Consider the following 21,095-nt stretch of genomic DNA (forward strand, 5'->3'; position numbering starts at 1 on the left):
GTTTGGTTTTGTAGGTTTGATTAAGTTTTGGTTTTACTTATGTGTGGTTGGTTATATGAATGTATATGATTACAATATTGCAGTGGAAATTTTACATTTGAAAATATTTACAGTTAAAGTATAAGTTTTACATCGACTTTAAGTGTTTTAGTATTCTAGCTACGAATGAGGCTGAAGGCTTTAAGTCAAATTTCATAAAGCTGATAATTTTAGTTCTCCGTGGTAAACGTCAAATCGTTTGAAATAGACCTTACATCAATATGAATAAGGTTCAAAATACAATTGAAAAAGTTGAAAGAGCTTAAGAATTCGGGGAGCTTTGTTTCACGGTGCACTTTTAATAGCCAGAATGTTATCCGCGTAGTTCGCATACTTTCAGAGTTATGGAGAACTGCTGGACCAATATTGATATGATTGTTACTTTGTGATAGATGAAAGTAGTGATATTGTTAGTTTTTGAGCTAGATTAGTATTACGAAATTCCTATGTTATGGTTTTTGATATAGTACATAATGCAATTGCGTACTTCCGGTTTATGAAAACATAATAACCTTTTTCTAACTTACACAAAAAATACTCGACTTAATCCGTGATTAGCTAATTTAACATAAAAAAACCGGTTTTAAAACCGTTTTTTTTTCCACAGGGTTGCCGCGCATGTGCAATGGCGGAGTGCTCGTTCGCGCGCTGCCAGCAAGAACGCCGCGCGATACGCAAGGAGCTGCAGCGTTGGACCAAGAACATGGTATACATACTCGGTGAGTGGCAACCCTGAACGGTATTGCGTTTATTACAACCCCAGTTAGGGGTTAGTGACAACCCTTACAAGTTAAAACTGCCTGTGACAACCCTTATAAAAAAATATAATATGTACCCTAGATATCGCTGTGAGTGACAACCCTAGCAAATTTTTTGTTGAAATCCACCTGTGAAAACTTTTTTAAAATAACGGTAATTTCTTTAAAGCTGTGTGACAACCCTAGAACAATTAAAAAAAACTCAGACCCTATATTAATTGTCATTTTACGATTATATTGACACACGTGAAGTAATCAAGAAATCAAACTCAAACTCAAACTCAAACATTTATTTATTTAATAAGAATTCTTATAAAAGCACTATTGAATCGTCATAACGTAGTTTTAACATTTACCATATGAGAGGCATAAGGTCCATTGCAGACCTTACGCCTCTACGTATAGATTGACGACTTTAAATTGGGAAGGGAATAAGGAAGGATTGTCGAGAGGAATAAAGGTAAGTAATGGGATCTGGGCCTCCGACTCCCCCATTCACCGATCGAAACACAGCAGAATGCTATTTCTCGCCGGTCTTCTGTGGGGGTGTGGTACTTCCCCAGTGCGAGCTGGCCCAATTCGTGCCGAAGCGTGCTCGACTCCCACATACAAAAAATTGCCTTTCATCATTTTGGAAAAGAGATCATAAAAGTAGTTTCTCGTGTTTGATTTTACGCGAGTATCATATATTTAGAAATTAAAGACTTTTTAACGGGTTTTAAACGCGATTTATTCATTATATTGAGGACGGGGAGTCACGGGGAGACTCCCCGTGACTCCCAGTAGTGTTCAAAATGTCGGGTTAATAATATAATAAATAAATCGCGTTTAAAATCCTTTAAAAAGTCTAAAATTTCTAAAAGAGATCATTAAATATAATGAAGTAGATAGTAAAGAAGAGATGAATACTCTTACACTGCAGGACTGATATTATCCAAGCATTGCTAAGAACCACCGCATCGAAATCTGCCCTCGGACAGCTGCGATGTCACAGACAGACACACGCATACGCGGCCAGAAATCCACAGGAAAATTTATCTCCCGCTTTAGCGGCAGGGGTTAAAAACAATCTTTTCTCTATACTAATACTAGTTTAAATATTTACTTATAGTCCACCTCTATCACATTTGTGAAATATACACTAACAAATTTCCATATTTACAAAAACACAATTGTGACAGCCCTTGATATGACAAAACTGAAAACTCCCGGAGCACGCTCGCAGCCCTGTGCGTGACAGCAAAATGACGGTACATTAACAAAAAAAAACCTGTGCTGAACCAACAATAAATATTATTTACAATTACTCGCTTGCTAAGTCCAAAGCTATTCAAATAAGTCGGTCAAGTGTGAGTCGAGCTCGCGACACGAACAAAGAAGCTAAATAGCAATCGAAAAAATATTATTGGTCGCCCATCCAATTTATGACCGCGCCAAGCGCTGCTTAACCTCGATTTTTTTTCTGTTGCATAGGCAAAGGAAACAGATTTTAGTTTTGATATAGATATATAGACTGATGACAGATGGAGAGACAGACAGGCAGACGAAGCAGTCTTAGTAATAGGACCCTATTTTGTCCTTAGGGCAGGGAATACTAAGAATTATACCTAGTTTCTAATCTATCTAATCTTAATATTATATTTTTTTAAATGCTAAGCTATTTTTAATAAGAAGTTATAAAAGTATAGCTATGAAAGTAGCTAACGACTATAGATTTTAAACGATATGTCTGAAATCTCTATGTTTGATAGAAAACATCTTAAAACATTCATTAAATTATACTTTTGCTGTTTAATGTAATAAAATTTATCTTAAACTTGACAACTAGGTCACATCTCGACATAAATTGAGCAAGCTAGGGCACCTAATATGCCCCATACTGCCCCCCTGTTGTAAATGCCCCATACCCCATTTGGACAGTGTTCACAGTATAGACATTCATAAATTCATTACTCACCGAATCAACAAAGAGCTAAGCGTGTGTTGATCTTGTTTAAAATTATGTTTATTTAGACTTTATAGTTTAGGGTGGCCGGGAAGGCCTGTGTTAAATAGAATGCGATGGTGTTCTAAGTGAAGCTATGTAAGGATTGGCCTACAGAAATAAGTTTTCAAAAACTGTAGTTATAGTATTATTATATACTAGACGCTCTTCCCGGCTCCGTCCAGATATCAAGATTCCTGTTTTATCTTAAGGGAGCATTTAATCGGGATAAGTATCCTATAGCCTAAGTCAGGTCAATCGATTCAATTTAGGACCTCCTTCGTTTTTAGAAACGTTGGTTTATAAGGCAAATTTATCTGTTTGAACTGAAATAGTATCTTCTAATATACAGTTAATTGATATACTATATTATATGCTATATAATTATCACACTAATATTATAAACGTGAAAGTTTGTTTGTTTGGATGTTTGTCCGTCAATCACGCTGAAACTGAACGGTTTTGATGAAAATTGGTGTACAGATAGGGTATGCGCTGACTTGGATGATAGGATACTTATCAGGGATAAAACAGGAATCTTGATATCCGGGCGGAGCCGGGGCGAGCGTCTAGGTTGCCACTCAGCGCAGCGCACTGCTTTCTCTCAGACATACACTCTACTAAATATTGCGTAGTTGGTAGCTCGAAGTTTGGCAAACGCGCCGACGGTAGATGGCAATAAAACCGTTTATTGCTTTACAAAGTTTTTCATTTAACCGAACGTTCTCGCATTTATTACGTAAATTCATCCTACTATCCTACTAATATTATAAATGCGAAAGATTGTTAGGATTTGCGTGTGATTGTTGCTCTTTCACGCAAAAACTACTGAACTGATTGCAATGAAATTTGGTACGTAGACAGCTAAACAACTGGAATAACATATAAGCAACTTATTATCCCGATATTCCTAAAAACCGAAACCGCGGGGCGCAGCTAGTATTAAACATAAATGCATTTCGCTACATGGTATGAAACTAAGACGCTGCGTCTGTATGCTTAGATCAAAATTACGAAATAGATTTTGATGGAGATTTTTTAATAGAGAGATTCAAGAGGAAGGTTTATATGTATATATCATAATTGCACCCGTACGAAGCCGGGGCGGGACGCTAGTCCTATTCTACTAATATTATAAATGCGAAAGTTTGTGAGGATGGATATATATGTTATATGTTTGTTACTCGTTCACGCAAAAACTACTGAACCGATTGCAATGAAATTTGGTACGTAGATAGCTGGACAACCGGAATAACATATAGGCAACTTTTCATGCCGATATTCCTACGGGATACGGACTTACGCGGGTGAAACTGCGGGGCGCAGCTAGTGAATTATAAATGTCACATGTTCCATAAACCTATCAATGAACAAAAAAGTAAAGTTCTGTAAGTCACTAAGTAATTGCCGATTAGATCAAAGGGGTAGTAATTGACTGCGAGCGAGGCTTAACTCGATTATGGACCCGGACCTCTAGAATTTGGATGCCAAAGGCTGTGTTGGTAGTATGTGATATTATAACTTATATTTCACACAAGAAAATTTCATATTTGAAAGCTTGTATGGCTGTTGGTCTGATAAAATTATATAGAAATTATGTTCATGAGTTTATTGATAAAATTATGTTGCAAATACTTAAAACATTTATTCAATTGTGTCAAAACGAATGAATCGAATTGGATTAAATATGTTTAGTAATGTTTGTCGCTTCATCATCATCAGCCCATCCCACTGTTGGGACACGGGCCTGCTATGCGGCGGGTTGTTTGTGGCTTAATCGTGAAAAAATACTAATTCAGTTCGGATTAGATAAATCTAAAGATAAGTAAGTTTGTCATTTAGAATAACATACTACGATAAGAAAGGAACACGGAGGCTCCTTTCCCTTTTCTCACCCTTCCCATTTCTTCTTTGTTCCTGCCATCCTTTCTTCCATTCTTAAATGACCTCGTTTAATAATTTCGGATACAGGCAAGAAAAAATCTATATAAAATTAAAAACATATACATGTATAAGCTTAAAAGCATATTTAACTCTATTATTATATAAAAGGGGTTAAAACAGGAGTTATCTAAAGGATTGTACGGTTTTGTGTCTGCATTCATAAGTGATGGACTTAACAATGAAATCTAATATATAAAAATCAATTGCTGTTCGTTCGTCTCGCTAAAGCTCGAGAGTGGCTGGCCAGATTTTTATAATCATGATTTTGGTACATTTCGAATAGTCCAGAAAAGGTTTAAAAGGTATGAACAATACGGTAGCGGGCGAAGCCGCGGGCGGGAAACTAGTAAAGAAATAATTCTAAATATCTTGCGCTTCCTAAAGAAACTTCTAGACAAAGCTTCCACATCTTTGGACAGTGGAGCAAAGATCGTTCGATTTTTAAATTTGATGGAATATTCCTCACAAAAGATTCAAATTTACACTAAACTTTAGTAATTTTACACTAAAACTGTTCACGTGTTATCTATAATTGGTCAATCCCGTAGTTAGGATTGCGACGCTATCCTCAAGATAAAGGATATACTACGCGTGTAGATGTTAAGAACGAGCATCGTTCTACAGTGGTTCCATTTTCAAATTTGAATATGGAACAGTGGAATTGTTCGAATCTTTTTTTTTTATTAAAGAATTTCGAACTAGTGGGAGTATTTTTGTTATTTCGTTTAATAATTATGTATATTTTTTTTGGATTATGTTTAATTAGATGGTAGGTTATATATGAAGTTAGTTCATGTTCATTTAATACTCATAGTCCGTATATGAGGATAATGAAGTAAATTTATTATAAAACATAATTCAAATTTCTTAACTTTATATAAATATATAAATAAATTGTCTGTAAATCTGACAGCATAAACTGACTAATGCAACTCATTTATAATGGAAAACTGGTTTCGCTTAATATTCACAAATTTTAACATAACTATAAACGCACAAACATAACTATATACCTTGTATTTATACGTGTATTTCTCTTCCAATCTATTTAATAAATGAAAAGCTATCGTTACTTCATCTATGCTATGTTTCAACTTTCAAATCATTGTTCTAGAATTTTTATTTCATACTCCTTCGATATAAATAAATACATATTATCAATTGTAAAGTATAGGGTTTGGCACCACTGTGGCGAAGTGCATCGGGCGCCGCAGTGCGCATGCGTCCTTCCTATCCTCGACCAAACAACCTGTTGCAACTAGGCCGGCGTGCACTAATGCAACTTCTCCGCTCCTCAATTACTAAATTCTAAATTCAAAATTTCAAATCAAATCCCATTCGGTGCGCGTTTCGAAGAACTTTTAAATATCGAATCCCGCGCGGTGAACGTTTTCCAAACGCCCAACACTGATATCGAAGATTTCTTATAAGTACGCTATAAGTGTCCCCGAGTTAAAAGACGTTAGTGAAGTGCCGTGGAATTGATTGCTGTATCGATTGTATCTATGTTTTGTAAGTTAGATATAGTGGGATTTTATATAGTTCCTGCAAAAGTTCCATTGTAAATTAGTGGCGAATTAAATTCGGTAAATAGGTTTAGTGTACCAACGTCGAGTCGGTAGTTACGACGGGCCGTGCAACAGGTTTTCGTCTGATGTCTTTTCCGGTAACTGCCAGTGTTATATTTTGCATGCTCGCTTTTGCGGATTATACGCTGCTACGTGTCCCAAGCCCGTGTCCCGGAAATTTGGGGATTTCGTTTTGTTTACGCACTGTATAATTCCGCGCTTCGCTTTGTATTCTGTAGTGCAATCGCTTTAATCCAATTTTTGTGGGGACTTTTTTTTGCGATTTTTTTTTTTACCAGTGGGCGGGGTCGATCACTTCTTTTGTTTTAAGCCTCCGACGCGCCATCTTAGATCGGCGACAAAAAAAGTGTCATGGCCGCTTTCATAAAAATTTCCCAGTTTAAGACTTCCGTTTTGATCTCGAAGTTTCCGTGATTTTGAATTTGGATTTTTTTTGTGTTTTTCTTGTAATTGTCGAATTTTGTATGTGTGCTTGCTTATTGTAGGGTATAAGGCTTGTGTTTGTGTGAATATTTAAAAGTAACGTTTTTAACACTGACCTATATTCGGCAAAAAGCTGCGCTTAACTTACCTCATAAAGGTAACTCGTTTCGTTTTAACTTGATTTTACAATGTTTTAAACAATAATCGACGAACTAATTTTTCGTGACATGCTTGAAACAGTAAAATAGGTTAAATTAATGCTTTTACCGAATTTTATGGAACAAAAGATTTCTATTTAAATTTTTATATTCTTCTAACAGTTTAGTGTTATTCAAAGCAATGACGTATAAAATAGGGAACAATTAAATAAACTAATTTTTAAAATGCAAGTATAAATGCTATACAAACTTTAATTTTTTTTAACATTTTGTTATAATATATTTTATGGTAAGTAGGTAATTCTATTTAAAGCGATGACATAAAGGATAAGAAAATTAAATTTAATGTGTATTATAATTCAATCGGAAATTAACAAATTACATAAATTTAGTTGAATGTAGAATACAAGCTGTTACAGTAGGTACATGTTATATCATTCGGCTAAACAATCGACGTTTAAAATAAAACTGACGTATATTGTCGTGCTTGACCTAATTCACATAGTATTTAATATACATAATACTTGTTAAAATTAGGTCACGTTTGCAAAGCAGATAAAACATACGCTTACAATACAATTGACGATTAAACACACTAAATCCTATCCTGGGAAATCACTAAATCCTATCCTACTAATCCTTCCTACTAATATTATAAATGCGAAAGTTTGTGATGTGTGTGTTTGTTGTTCTTTCACGCAAAAACTACTGAACGGATTGCAATCAAATTTGGTACGTAGACAGCTGGACAACTGGAATAACATATAGGCAACTTTTTATCCCGATATTCCTACGGGATACGGAATTACTTTAATCTATTTATCACTAAATCAACTTTCATTTAACGGGGATAAAAAGCGATTTTGTATCCAAAACTTAATAAGGTCAGGGTACTCTATAACACATAATGAAACAATCTACTATTGCCGTCTTTACTTGCGTAAAACAACAGAAAGAAGAAAAATAGAACATTATAAATATTTAATATATCCATACATAATGACTATGTAATAATCTTTTTAAACTTTGTAAATAAACGAAAAAACTGTCCCCAGAAATGGTGTAATCTTCTAAAGAAAAAACAATGCTTATGCAAGCATATTGCAACGCAATCGAAACCTGGCGGTCTTCAGCCATTTACTGATACACCGTTAACCGTAACGCACGCGAACGACACAAAAAATAGTCAAAACCGATACGAATATAAAGTGGGCTTAACTTTTATGCCTCCGCTTTGTAATATTTCAAGCCGACGGACGGTAAAAACTTTTAGGTTCCCAATAAATGCCTGGATCTAGCAATAACCATATGTTACGGTTAGTGATGTACTGGATCCAGCAATAGCTCTGTAAAACCCGGCTAGACCTGTAGACTGGAGGTCTGGTCTAGAAGCTAATTGTTTTATAACAAGCCTAACAGCCTAAGTCTAGAAACTAATTGTTAGGCTACTGGTGCAAGTGTACCATGAATAGCTAACAATATAGACAGATACATTGTATGTTCCAGGTTGGAGGCAGTGTGAGTAAATGAGTCTGTCTATGTGTGTGTATGAGAAGTAGAAACTGAGACGTAGGTGATAGAAACTGAACTTAGGTTTAGGTTCTATTACTCTATTTTAAATGCTATTCTAGATACAAATGAAAATCCAATTTAAGAAGGATTATTTCGATATGTGACAACTGCCACCCTGGACGTGGCAAGCGCGGTGGATTATGGTCTGAACCCTCATAGGAAGCCTGTGTCCCCGTTGTGGGAACACTTATGGGTTGTTGACGAATATAGATATAGCATATCGTCATACATTTTTGTTCACAATGTCATCACCAATTGAAGCAGTGATGACCAATGTGCAGATAACATTAAATAAATAAAATCTTTATTTGCATAAAAACGTTACATGTGCATGTATATGAATCCTTAGGCTCCCGAACTAGTATAATACTGTGTCTCAGGAGCCAGAGGCTTCTCCCAATTGTGTTCTTATTAATACATTCTTAAACATTATAAAATTTTCTAAGAATTATATAAAAAAAATATATAATTTTTTGTTAAACATTGTAACACTTCAATCTGTATCATATTCATCTTTCAATTGGTAAAATTAATGAAATTGGTTATTGCTTATAAAAAAAAGAAAAACTGAACATAACATTAAAAGTAAGCAAAAGGCTTATCGCTAGGTAGCGATCTCTACCAGGCAACTCAAAAATTAATTGAAACTTTAGACTTAAATGTTGTATTAATAACTAGACGCTTGTCCCGGCTCCGCCCGGATATCAAGATTCTCATTTTAATCCAAGGTAGCATTAATCGAAATAAAAAGGAGCCTATCAGCCAAGTCAGCTCATACCCTCTCAGTATACCAAATTACATCTAAATCCGTTCAGTAGTTTTAGCGTGATTGACGGATAAACATTCAAACAAATAAACTTGCACATTTACAATATTAGTGTGATTAATAGCGTCAAGTTCTATTTTCGTTCTTTCAAATTCCAGTTTCATCATAAATTGGTACAGTGGGGAAAAATGTACAGATATACAGAAAAGTTCTAATTGGATTCGAAGTTATCAAAAATTATTGATAACGATGTTAGTTCGTCTCTCAGCCACATTTCATGTCGTCTAGACGTATTTTCAATTACCTAATATATATTTTTCACACGTTTTAAGACATTTGTGCTTTGTTTCCCATTTCGATAAGTTCTTTTAAGCTTTTCAATTTAATATATATATTTCCATAATTTATTTAATATCTTAAATAAGAAATAAATTATGAAAATTTAGGACAAAAAGTTTAATAGGCTATTAGGGCTTTTATCAGCAAATGGACTCATTTATCATGGTAAATACTTAATTTTTCTGAAATTATCATATCATTAATAATAAGCAACATTTATTATCATTGTCATGCTTCAAAATTTATAAAATATAATCGCACAAGTAACATTAAACCTCCTTTCATCCCCAATCAAATTCAGAAACATTGTTTTTATGAAATAAAAACGTTCACCGTAACATGCCGTACTGGGCCCGACGTGGTCACCCGCCCGTAAACTAAACAAGACTAAATATATTTGGGCCTGACGTTCGATGACATTCTTTTTTTTGAATATGGAACAACCGATATTGATATTTATACTGGCAGTTTTTTGTTTTTTTTTTTTCGTCATATTTCGTGAATGGAGGATTGTGTTGTACTAATGTGAACATGGAATTTTTGTTACTTGCAATTTTAATAAGGGTGTATTTAGAAATGTTTCCGATGCTGATGTTCTGTTAAATATAGGGTGTTATTTATACTTACTACTCACTAGTTTTTGCCGGTGGCTTGGCTCGGTTTTGAAGCCTAAATCTCGAAGTCACATAAAAACACAAAAAATAGAATGGGGATTTCTTGGCACAGTTCCCACTTCCGTGACATATCCAGGATAAAAACTTATGTATTTTCTCGCTTTTCAAACTATCTCTATATCAAAATTCATCCAAATCGGTTCAGTGGTTTAGTCTTGAAGAAAAGACAGGCACATAGACAGCTGCTGTCGCATTTACATTTGCAATTTCAGTAAATTCGACATGTGCTCCCATTTCCCACAATACTTTAATGTGTTTTGTCATCGATTCAGATCATTTAACAATAAAAATTTAAAAATTTAATTTTTTAAGAACATAAAGTATTTCCTTGTGTTTGATTTCACATGATTCCAAAAAATTTACAAATTAATGACTTAACGAAATACAGAACAGATGTCGACGGGATTTAACAGAGTACGACGGTCGAGAGAGCGACGTTCAAATATCAAAATCCGTTCAGCGGTTTAGTGGTGAAAAATATATCTCATCTAATATTTATAATAATCTTCTTTCGCTGACTTCGCTGTCCATTTGGCTGTCCTTCTGTTGTGTTCGTCTATCACCAGGCTGTACCTCAGGAACTATGATATTTAGACAGTTGAAATTATGTATTTCTATTGCCGCTATAATTACAAATAACAAAAATATCGAGGTTAAGCAACGATTGGTATGGTCGGAAATTAGATGGGTGAATCTTTCTTAAAGTTGCCCCTTCTTTATAAGCTCTTTAGCTTATTTATATGGCTTGTCTGCTTATGCGACTTACACATATATATTTTTTAAATTGGTATTAATAACCATAATACCTAATTAGTTATTTTATTTAAACATTAACATCAAGTCGGCGATAAGCATTTATTTTCGATTTTTATCTAAAATAGAAAAACTACTTCGCCCCGCGGTTTCATCCGCGTAAATCCGTATCCCGTTAAAATATCGGGATAAAAAGTTGCATATATGTTATTCCAGTTATCCAGCTGTCTACGTACCAAATTTCATTGGAATCCGTTCAGTAGCTTTTGCGTGAAAGAGCAACAAACACACACACATCCTTACAATCTTTCGCATTTATAATATTAGTAAGAAAGATTATTTAGGGTAAGCAGATTTATTTAATTAGTTACTAATATATACATAAAACCTTGTATCTACCGATGTGAAGGAAGTACACAACCTAGATGCAGACATATTTTTTTTTATAATAGACATGTTTTTTTATAAATCGCTATTTAATAAGTATTTAGAAATAAATAAAACGCAATTCGAAAACGTTTAAATGCTTGGGTTTTTACTGATTCCCAATCATCATATTATCCAACCAACGTTCACATAAGTTAGTTTTTATTTTATGTCATAGCGGGCAACTGAGCTGGTGGTTCACTTGATGGTAAGCGATTACCACCGCCCATGAACAGAGCAGAGATAGTGCCTCTGCTAATGCGCTGCCCGCTTTTATGAGGTAAGGGAAAAGGAAAGGATTGATGATGGGAAAAAACTGGCCTCCGGCTCCCCCACTCACAGAACGAAACACAGTGGCATGCCACTATTTCACGCCGGTTTTCTGTGGGGGTGTGGTCTTTCGTGCCGAAGCGTGCTCGACTACCACAATAAATAAGCTAAGTTTTCGCTTAAGTACGATAGAAAAAAATGTTAAATTCCCAATATTTTAAAAACTAGCCTCTTATCCCGGCTCTGTCCGCTTTAACTGTAGCTTTTTTTAGTAAATTAATTTTTAAAATCGATTCAGTAGATCCAGAGAAGTTCACACACAAATTCACAAATTTTGCCTTTTCATAATATTAGTATAGACTATATAACAAACAAACAAAGAAATAAAATTATCTTTTCCCTTTTTTAATGTAAGGCAAATGTAGATAAATCAACAAAGATAAACTAATATTTCTAATCCTTTATGTTTATTAATGTAAACTGGATTAAAAAAAGATAAATTCGTTTATATTTCTAGATATTTGACAAGTGTCTAATAACATGACTCTAACTCTAAAACTCCTTAGCCTAGACTTAACTGTCAAGACTAAATAAGACCACATAGTTTAAAACTAAAACTGGCCATAGAAAATGTATCTACTACAGATTCAAAAATTCAAAATGAAAAAACACAGTCTAATTAAATACTAGATAAACATACATACACTACAGAAACACTTCCAAAAATAATGCCACTAGCTTCTATGAATGGACTAATGAACACAAAAATAATTTTTCAAACCAAACCACAAGTTCCCGAGATTTACACATTCAAACAAACAAACTTTATACTATTAGTATAGCTAATGGGAATGAACCTCACACCCTCCTAGTCAATGTCACTAACCCACTGAGCTAACAGGGTCGTCTAAAGAAAAAAACGTTTTATGCTACGCGCTTAGCGTCACTAATCAATACTAATTAATTTATAATATAAAACAGCATTTAGCTTTCTTTATACTTAACCTCAGTCTACTGATATAAAAACTCCCATCAAATGTCAAAAATGTTAAACCCCGTTTATAAAATGTGTAGTGAAACTTGGTTTAGTTTCCAATAAAATTATTGGCAGAATATACAAGTCTTATAAAACTATTCTATTTATTGCAAAAGATAAAATTCAGTAATAAAGAATATATTTTATCTTTACCAACTTCAAATATTAAACTAAAATATATTCTAACATTTAACAGCCATTAAAACCACTCTTACAATAAACATAAAGGATGATAAACTTATTAAGATAACAGAAGGTCGAAAAACGCAATTATTTTTGCATTTCCTGATTAATAATTTACTAGCGAACTATTTTATCTATAACGGCACGATATAAAAATGGCCACCGAACGCGATAGGACTACCTAAACACGAAAATATCACATGACACACTAATTTTGATCTTAACACAAAGCATATAATGACTATATTGCTATAATGTCAGCGTCCGATAATTTTTGATGCTATTTGCATCATAGTTACTTGTACAACGCCATCTATATGGATTCCTACAAAATTTTTCACCAAACCTTTTCTTACAAGAACAACGCACACAGACGCTCGCGTATCAGCCGACACACACACCCACACCAATGACTACACAATCGAACGCACCCACACTCTGAGAAAAAAACGATAAAAAAGCAGCACACAAACACCACAAAATTTACTTTGCACACTAGTACACCGCTCCGGCGTTCTATTTTTAAAAAATGCAATTTAGTTTGGAAATTTTCGCGGCGAGTCCGCGTTCGATTTTTAAAAATGTTAACTCGTCAGAATAAGTCGTTCGAATTAATACAAAGGATAAGTAAGTAGAGCTAAATGCCCAAGGTTCATACAAGCGCGGGCACTCACACAGATAATGCACTTCGTGAATGACGTTGCACTCTGCGCATGTGTGCAGTGTAACGCGATCGAACAGTATTGATACAAGTATTATTCGCCCTTAGCGTCTTCACACGAGACTGTGTCTTATTTATTATGAATTTCACTTTGCGTGACAGTTATTTATTGCAAAATACTTTATGTGATATCCTTATCTGAGCATTTATAATGTCGCAAGTACTGATTTATATTGTGTTTTATTTTATAAAACTATTTAGTGTATATGTAATAACTAATAAGGTTGCTTTCAAGTAAAGACCTCTACTAAATTATAGGTGTTTTGTAAAGAGATTGTGTGCCTATGTGAATAACATGTGAACCTGATTTGATACTTTTTCTATGAATTCGTGAACACTTTAAATAACGTGCATTAAAAAAGTAAATAATTTCCTCATTTTAACGCGAGTAAACGCGGGCGTCGCGCGAATTGGCCGTATATTTTCAAGTGCATTCAAGTATCAAGACTGGCTGCTCCACTACACTCGGTCGCAGTAAATACAAGGTAATGGCTAAGTACGCACGCGGTCTAGTACAGTGTGCGCCGCTGGTGCAGTCCCGTCTATGCACAATCGCCAGAGAGTCGCATTTCCGCTCCCAACAACAAACACGCGACAACCGCTAAAAACCTCCAAAACAAAACTAAATTAAAAACAAATTAAAAAAAAAATAACAAAAATATTTTTCTGCAAAAAAAATTTTTACCCATATCAAACGTGCGACATATTTTGGGATTTCCAGTGATTTTACGTGCGAAATGTACACATATCATATCGAAACATAGGACCCGAAACTATTTTAGAAAAGTTATATTTTTGTGAGAATATGTGCGTTAAGTGACAGTGCGAACGGTTGTGTTGATGAGGTGACGGGGATTTGAAATTGGAACTTTTTTGTTTTTTTTTTCGCTTTTCGTTTTTTTTTTACAAAAATTACCACCGAAGTGTCAAACTGGACCGAGGAGGAACAGGCCACCTCTGACGCATGTGAGTAGAAAATAAATTTCATCGATATACGGCTTACCCTCGAAATTGTGCCCTTAATCTTGTGTTCATATGTTGGTGTGCGTATGTTTAACGCGCGTGTAGTGTGCGTAGGGTTCACGCATATTTTTTGCGTTTTTCTCACTAGCCTCCACCATTTCGCCCCACCTTATATTATCTGTCCCACTCTTTTTCTATAACGAGGTTACGGTGTGTGCGTGGAACGCGCGTGTGTGCGTTAATAAATTGCAACCTATATTTTGTTCGAAGGCCAATGGCGATAGAAATATTCAATAACGTATTAGAATTACAATTTTAAATTTCGAACATTTAAAATAAAATCGAATGCAGTGGGACCTTCGATTAACATAACTTTTTACGAGGAACTAAGCGCATTCAAATTTGACTATGGAATTAGAATTATATTTGAATTTTATTTGTGTTTATGACACGGAAAGGCACAGAATGGATTTTTTTTACCACTTTTACATTAGTTATTCGTTATATTAATTACGTTTTTGGGCAGTTTTTGTCGATGTCGCGACATTTTTGTACAGTCGTAGGCTAAAACTTACCGACGGAACTTTTTTACGCAACGAATTTCTTCTTCCACATATTTTAACACCATTCGTTTATTTATTCATAAACTTTTTTACACGAAGGACGATGTCATTTGCGATGTAAACATGATAAATTTTTTAAATTTGGAACCGTTTATGTGTTTTTGTTTTTATAAATATATATAATGAATTTTAAGAATTTTCCAGTGTAAGTATGAAGAATATAAATGTGAACCTCTGTAACATATAAACCTATAAAGTACAGTTTAAACGGTTCTTAAAATAAATATCTTATCACTTCACCAAAAATGTCACAGGAAATTAATAACCTAATTAAATTTGGGTTTGTCGTTTGATATATCGTGGTAATTAATTTAAAAGGTTAATTGTTCGAGAAAATTTTAGAAACTTTAATGCACATGTAATATATAATTCAAATGGATGTTTACAGAAAATCCTAGAAATATATATGTTTCAGGAGAATGCAGTGAATTCTTTACTAAACCATTAAACTATAAATTGAATGTAATGACTGCTTTATATAAAATAATATGTTTTATTTTCATATATAGAAGTTATTTTGACGTCAAAACATCAACCGTCATTGCAAAATTATATGACAATTAACAACAAATTTTGATAAATGACATCATGTAATATCATATTATCCTCATAATGCAAGTCAATAAATTTATTTCGGGGATTAGTGCCTAATTTGACCCAAAAACAATTATTTACAGCGGAATGATTAATAACATAACATTTACAATATTCTAGGAAATTTCCATGGATTCAAATGATTGGTTATAAAATCACACAGGAAAGCAATGCAATTAGCTTGTTGCATTAAGCATTTTACTACTATTCTATGATAATAAATATTATATATATAATTTAAAAGAAAATTTATTCAGCCACACAATCTTTAATATCTAAAAATCGAAAGCTTCAAACACTATCAGTATGCAACTTTATAAATCTATTATTTGTTTATATTTATATCCAATTAATATTGAAATTGTGTATAAAGCTATGGAAACCATTAGCAACAACGAATTGATAAAAATTAAAATATAACGCGCCAAATTTTAAATTTCGAAATTGAAAAAATGTGCCATTAGGTTGCTATATAGAATATTTCAAAATTGAACTATGGAATAGAATTTTTCAAATAAATACCATTGGGCATTGTAAAAAAAAAACGCCGCGCCAAATTACAAAATTGGAACGCCAGTGTATCATATAATCTGTATTAAGAAAGCAAAACGCGAAATTGCTTCTAAATTGACATAGCAAAAGGGTGGTTATACTGGTATATGGTATTAAGTTCAAGTTTGCGCGTGATTGCACCAGCTAGGCAGTCCTTGCGCGCGCGGCCAAGGCGACTGTCAATGTCTAGGCGACTATCTGTCAGCGGCCATGTTGGATTTACGTTCTAACTGGGATGTTGAGGTTATTTTTAGTTGTTTGCGTTAATTGTTAGGTTTTATGCGTTTATGTTGAGTTCAATTTATTACCTGATTATTAAGTATGTGTGATGTATACTAAAAATTGACTTTTCTTTGAGATTCTTTGAATGAAAATGTATTTAGAAGAAAAAACAAAATTTACAACTTCTTTTTAAAAAACAAATATTTAAAGTTAGCCAACGTTTTAATAAGCTATGGATATAAAATATATCTACTTACATTAAGTAATATTATACTCGTAGAAACCAGTTATAACTTAATACAGGTTGTCGATACGAATCTAAGCAAATCATTATAACCAGTGCAGTATCTTAATGTACAACTTAAACTTGGCGATGTTATAAAACATGTTTTACACGCGGCGTCACGTACTTACTATAATATAAACCGTCTATGTATTTTTTATTTGAATTTGAACTTATTACTCATAATATAGTGAAAGAAAAAGGTTTCAAATATTTTTGGAAATTATATTAAACGGATTTTAAACGAGATTTATATGTTCCAAAAACTAAATCTTAAACAAAAATGGCTTTTAAATATAATGAAAAAAAGACGTTTTTTATACCATGTATCATTATATTATTAAAATTTTTAAAAACATTTTCTATGTTCTATGTAATATGACTTTAAGAGCATAATTTTAAAACCTATACATAATTAAAATACTTTAATTTTTTATTATCTGTAATAAAAAGCAGTACAAAGGATAACCGTGATAGGTTTTATTGTTTCGAATCGAAAGTTTAAGATACAAAACAACACAAACCGGTCTGTCTATTGACACAAACTTACTAGAGCCTAGCTTAACGTGTAGCGTAAGAGCCAGTTCACTATATTTATTTGTCATACAGTACATGAGACTACAGTATTACAAAAAAATAGAATGAAACAGTTTTATCAACACAGTTGTAGTGAATAAGACAGTTATTTTGTTATAATAGAAGAAGCAAATTAACGTAATAAATCAATCGCAAATACATCCTAATATAACATTATTAAAGACATATATAAGAACTATTTTGATTTTTTGTTATACTTTAATTTTATGAATAAATTTAATACGACAAATACTGACTGCACACATAAGTTCAATCATCCCCTACAAACACATAAATATATGGACTAAAAGATTTCAAGTACTTATAATATTGTATAGACTATGTAATCTGAATAGAGACTATTTTATTTATGAATAAATTCCTTATCAGCAGCTCTTACACTATCGTTCGGTCAATGTGAGGGCCGCCATTTTGTTATATTCAGGTTTACAGATATCGGATCAATCGTAACACCTGTTCAATAACTGTTGCTTACTAAGTTCTAGATGCGACTTAATTTAGAGATAGCCTGGGAAGTTAGGTTTTATTTTAAGGCTTTTATGATGTTTGATTGTTTTCTTAATAGATCTATGTCTGACTGTTTCTTCAGCACGGCTACACAACTGAATCGATTTGAATGAAATTTAGTGCAGTGATAGTTTGTGAGGTTAGGATGGATAGGAAATATTTTATGCCAGAAATCTCAGATAGAGCCACGGGCGGTAAGCTAAAATTTCTAATCAATTTTTCAAATAACGTATGTATGTACATGTTATAATATCATACATTAAATAATGAATATAACCCCAAAGAAATTATATCAAAAGAATTCATATGTCAAAATTGTTCAAGACCTGTTATAATTTGTCTCTTCATAAGTAATGTTTATTAAAAACATATGCCGCATCAAGTTTAAAAATTACACTAAAACTGGTTCAGTAGTATTGTTGCTGTAGCATTTAATTTACATAATTATTTTGTTTTGACACGTTGATCACTTTTATTGCGACTGTATTATATTTATCTTTGTAACTATATAGAATAATAAATAAATATACATCTTTGATAAATGTAAGAAAAAAAACAGTACCAACAACACCCGACTTTGGGACAAAAATTCTTTTAAAAAAATGGCAACATAAAAACATGCAACCACTAACTGAGCATAAAAAATAAAATAAAATTCGAACACCAAAACATTCAAATATACAATAATTTTTAATCTTTATTCATAATTACTCACTTCCAGACAAATAAAGGAGCGCGCCAAAAATTTAGGTCAGTCAATTTCGGCGGGAGACGCGGCGGCGAAAGTTGTTTTTTTTTTTATTCTTTTTTTTATTCATTACTTTCGTCTGGAGGCCGCGGTCAATGTATTGTCAGTTAGTCTGTATACTTAATGTGTTCGATTTTTAAAGTTTTATTTTTCCTTGTACAAGATTGATTGGAAAAAATTGTTTCACTGAAAGTGTTAATACTGCAATGTCTTCATATTTTTACTATTTTACAATAATAATATCGTCTCGTAGTGATTTAAATGTCAAGCTAGTATTAGCTACCTAAATAGACTAAATGATCGTTTTTCATTACCTGAGATATTAAACCTTTGACCCTTGTTTCAACAAAAGTTATAAAGAAAACTAAATTTTTATAGTTCTAGAATTAAAGATATGAATCTTATTTTACCATACATTTAATATATACAAAAATCCACCATATTTAAAAAAAAATATCCAGTCCCACGAAGCACCATGCTGAACGCATCCTAATGGGATGCTGGCAGGCAGATGTTATGAGTACAAGGCCCTTTTGCTTTTCATATATAATTTTCGGTTATGACGTCATAATGTATGTATTGTACCCAGTTTAGTGTATATTGGTTTCACTTGGCATTAAATTTAAATGAGTTTATCGACAAGATGTTTGTAAAATTTAAATAATATAGTTTTGAAGTGAAAGTTAATAAGAAGAGTTATTTAATGGCAATATGCTATGGGGATAGTAAGATGTAGTGATTTAGGCGAAAAATTAACAAAACAAGACAACTTTATATACTGAAGTTAAAAACGATAACTTCTGTATATTTTTGTAGTTTCTTTTTCTAAAAACAAAATATCTTACCCACTATATTATTGGCCATATTGAACCTACCTCTTAATCATAACTATTATTAGTCTGAACCACTGTGCCATAAGGAAGTAAATATCAATCAACTCATTGCTTAATAATTTAAAACTGTTTATATCATTAATAAAAACAACAGTGAGACTGCTCGGAGAAAATTTGTTTGTCACACGAATTTTCAAACAACTCTGACTAAGTATTTGTTATTCTTATTTAATTATTGTTTACTATATTGTTCATAGATATGTAATTTGATATGACTTCAAGACTGATTTATGGTTATAGTAAGACACAATAAAAAATGGATTCAAAAAACTCTTTGCAGTTTGTTACTTGTGACAATGTTGAATGAATTTAAAAATAAGATGAGTCATTCCTTCAACCTTCTCAACTTTATCTTTAAGTATTTATGTTAAGATTTTGATTCGGAATAAATAATTAATGATCTGTATCAAAAAGTTATGAAATAACATGTTTTTAAATCTGCTCGATTCGTTGTTTCGACGACCTAATATTTATGAGTGACGATGCATACATACAATTTTGCAATAGTTCACACGTCCACCGACCATCGAGATTCAATCTTTTGTATCCAGTACAAATCGGATTATAATTTCTAGTAGCAAAACTAAAATGGCGTGGATCAGGTTTTATTTGCCGGGCAAAATAAATTCCGCCAAGTAAAAAGTGACGCAACTCATCCGTCTAGAGGTTAAAACGAGAAATAAGACGTGACAAAAACGCGCGTTCCCGCTCTCCTAAGGCCGGCCATTTGTTGCCACCATTTTGTTTTGTCTATTCCCCGTTTTTATTTTTTAATTTCCTTTTGATAGAGTGGCTGTGGTTTTGTTCACTTGAATATTAATGAAACCTTTTTTAGCGTTTGCAATTGTGCGCTATAAATTGCTGTTTTAATCGTAACTCATCTGACGTAAACGTGAACCCGTTTAATACAATAGTAAGAATTTATGTTTATTTGTATCTACTACATTTTTAAGCCTTAGTATATTATTTCATTCGGTTAGCCAATAACACTACATCAAGTCAAGCGACTATATTCTGTCCGTACATCCTGTCATTATATTCTAAGCTCCGCGAAGGCCATTGGTCGAAAAAATTAAAAAAAAAAACAACAAAAAATTCGTGGGAACAGTGGGGCTGTACATAAGAGGCTTAGTTTTTATCTAAACACGGCCAAAGCTACCGAACGCGTGGAATCCAGTTACCAACCTGTTTGAGACGTCAGATGCGAAAGTTATGCTTTATATATTAGCTAGGGGTGGCACTTGTGAAGTTTTTGAGGGGGGGGTTTTGGTAATAAAAATTATGTTGTTGGTTGTGCCAGATGAGTCTTACGCATTTAGTAAAGCAAAAAAAGAATTCAAGATCATATGAGCTTCGGTTTCATGAATATTATTTTCTTTGATTTGTAGGCAGTAAGAAAAGTTGCCAGTCGAAATATTTCAAATTAATCTAAAGCATACCAACATATGCCATCCCTGCGTTACATCTACGCAATTGTG

At 33.2% G+C, this 21,095-nt stretch overlaps 1 protein-coding gene across 1 annotated transcript in view; it reads left to right on the plus strand.

The window, feature by feature from the left end:
* The window catches only part of LOC119837992 (mushroom body large-type Kenyon cell-specific protein 1), a 168,967-nt gene that overhangs the window by 56,825 nt on the left and 91,047 nt on the right, over positions 1-21,095 (plus strand). Inside the window, exon 2 of the mRNA XM_038363803.1 lies at positions 647-758. Coding sequence (XP_038219731.1) covers positions 665-758 — 94 coding nt within the window. The 5' untranslated portion in view covers positions 647-664. The remainder of the gene's footprint in view (positions 1-646; positions 759-21,095) is intronic.

Source organism: Zerene cesonia, chromosome 29, assembly GCF_012273895.1.
Source record: "Zerene cesonia ecotype Mississippi chromosome 29, Zerene_cesonia_1.1, whole genome shotgun sequence".
Taxonomy (NCBI): domain Eukaryota; kingdom Metazoa; phylum Arthropoda; class Insecta; order Lepidoptera; family Pieridae; genus Zerene; species Zerene cesonia.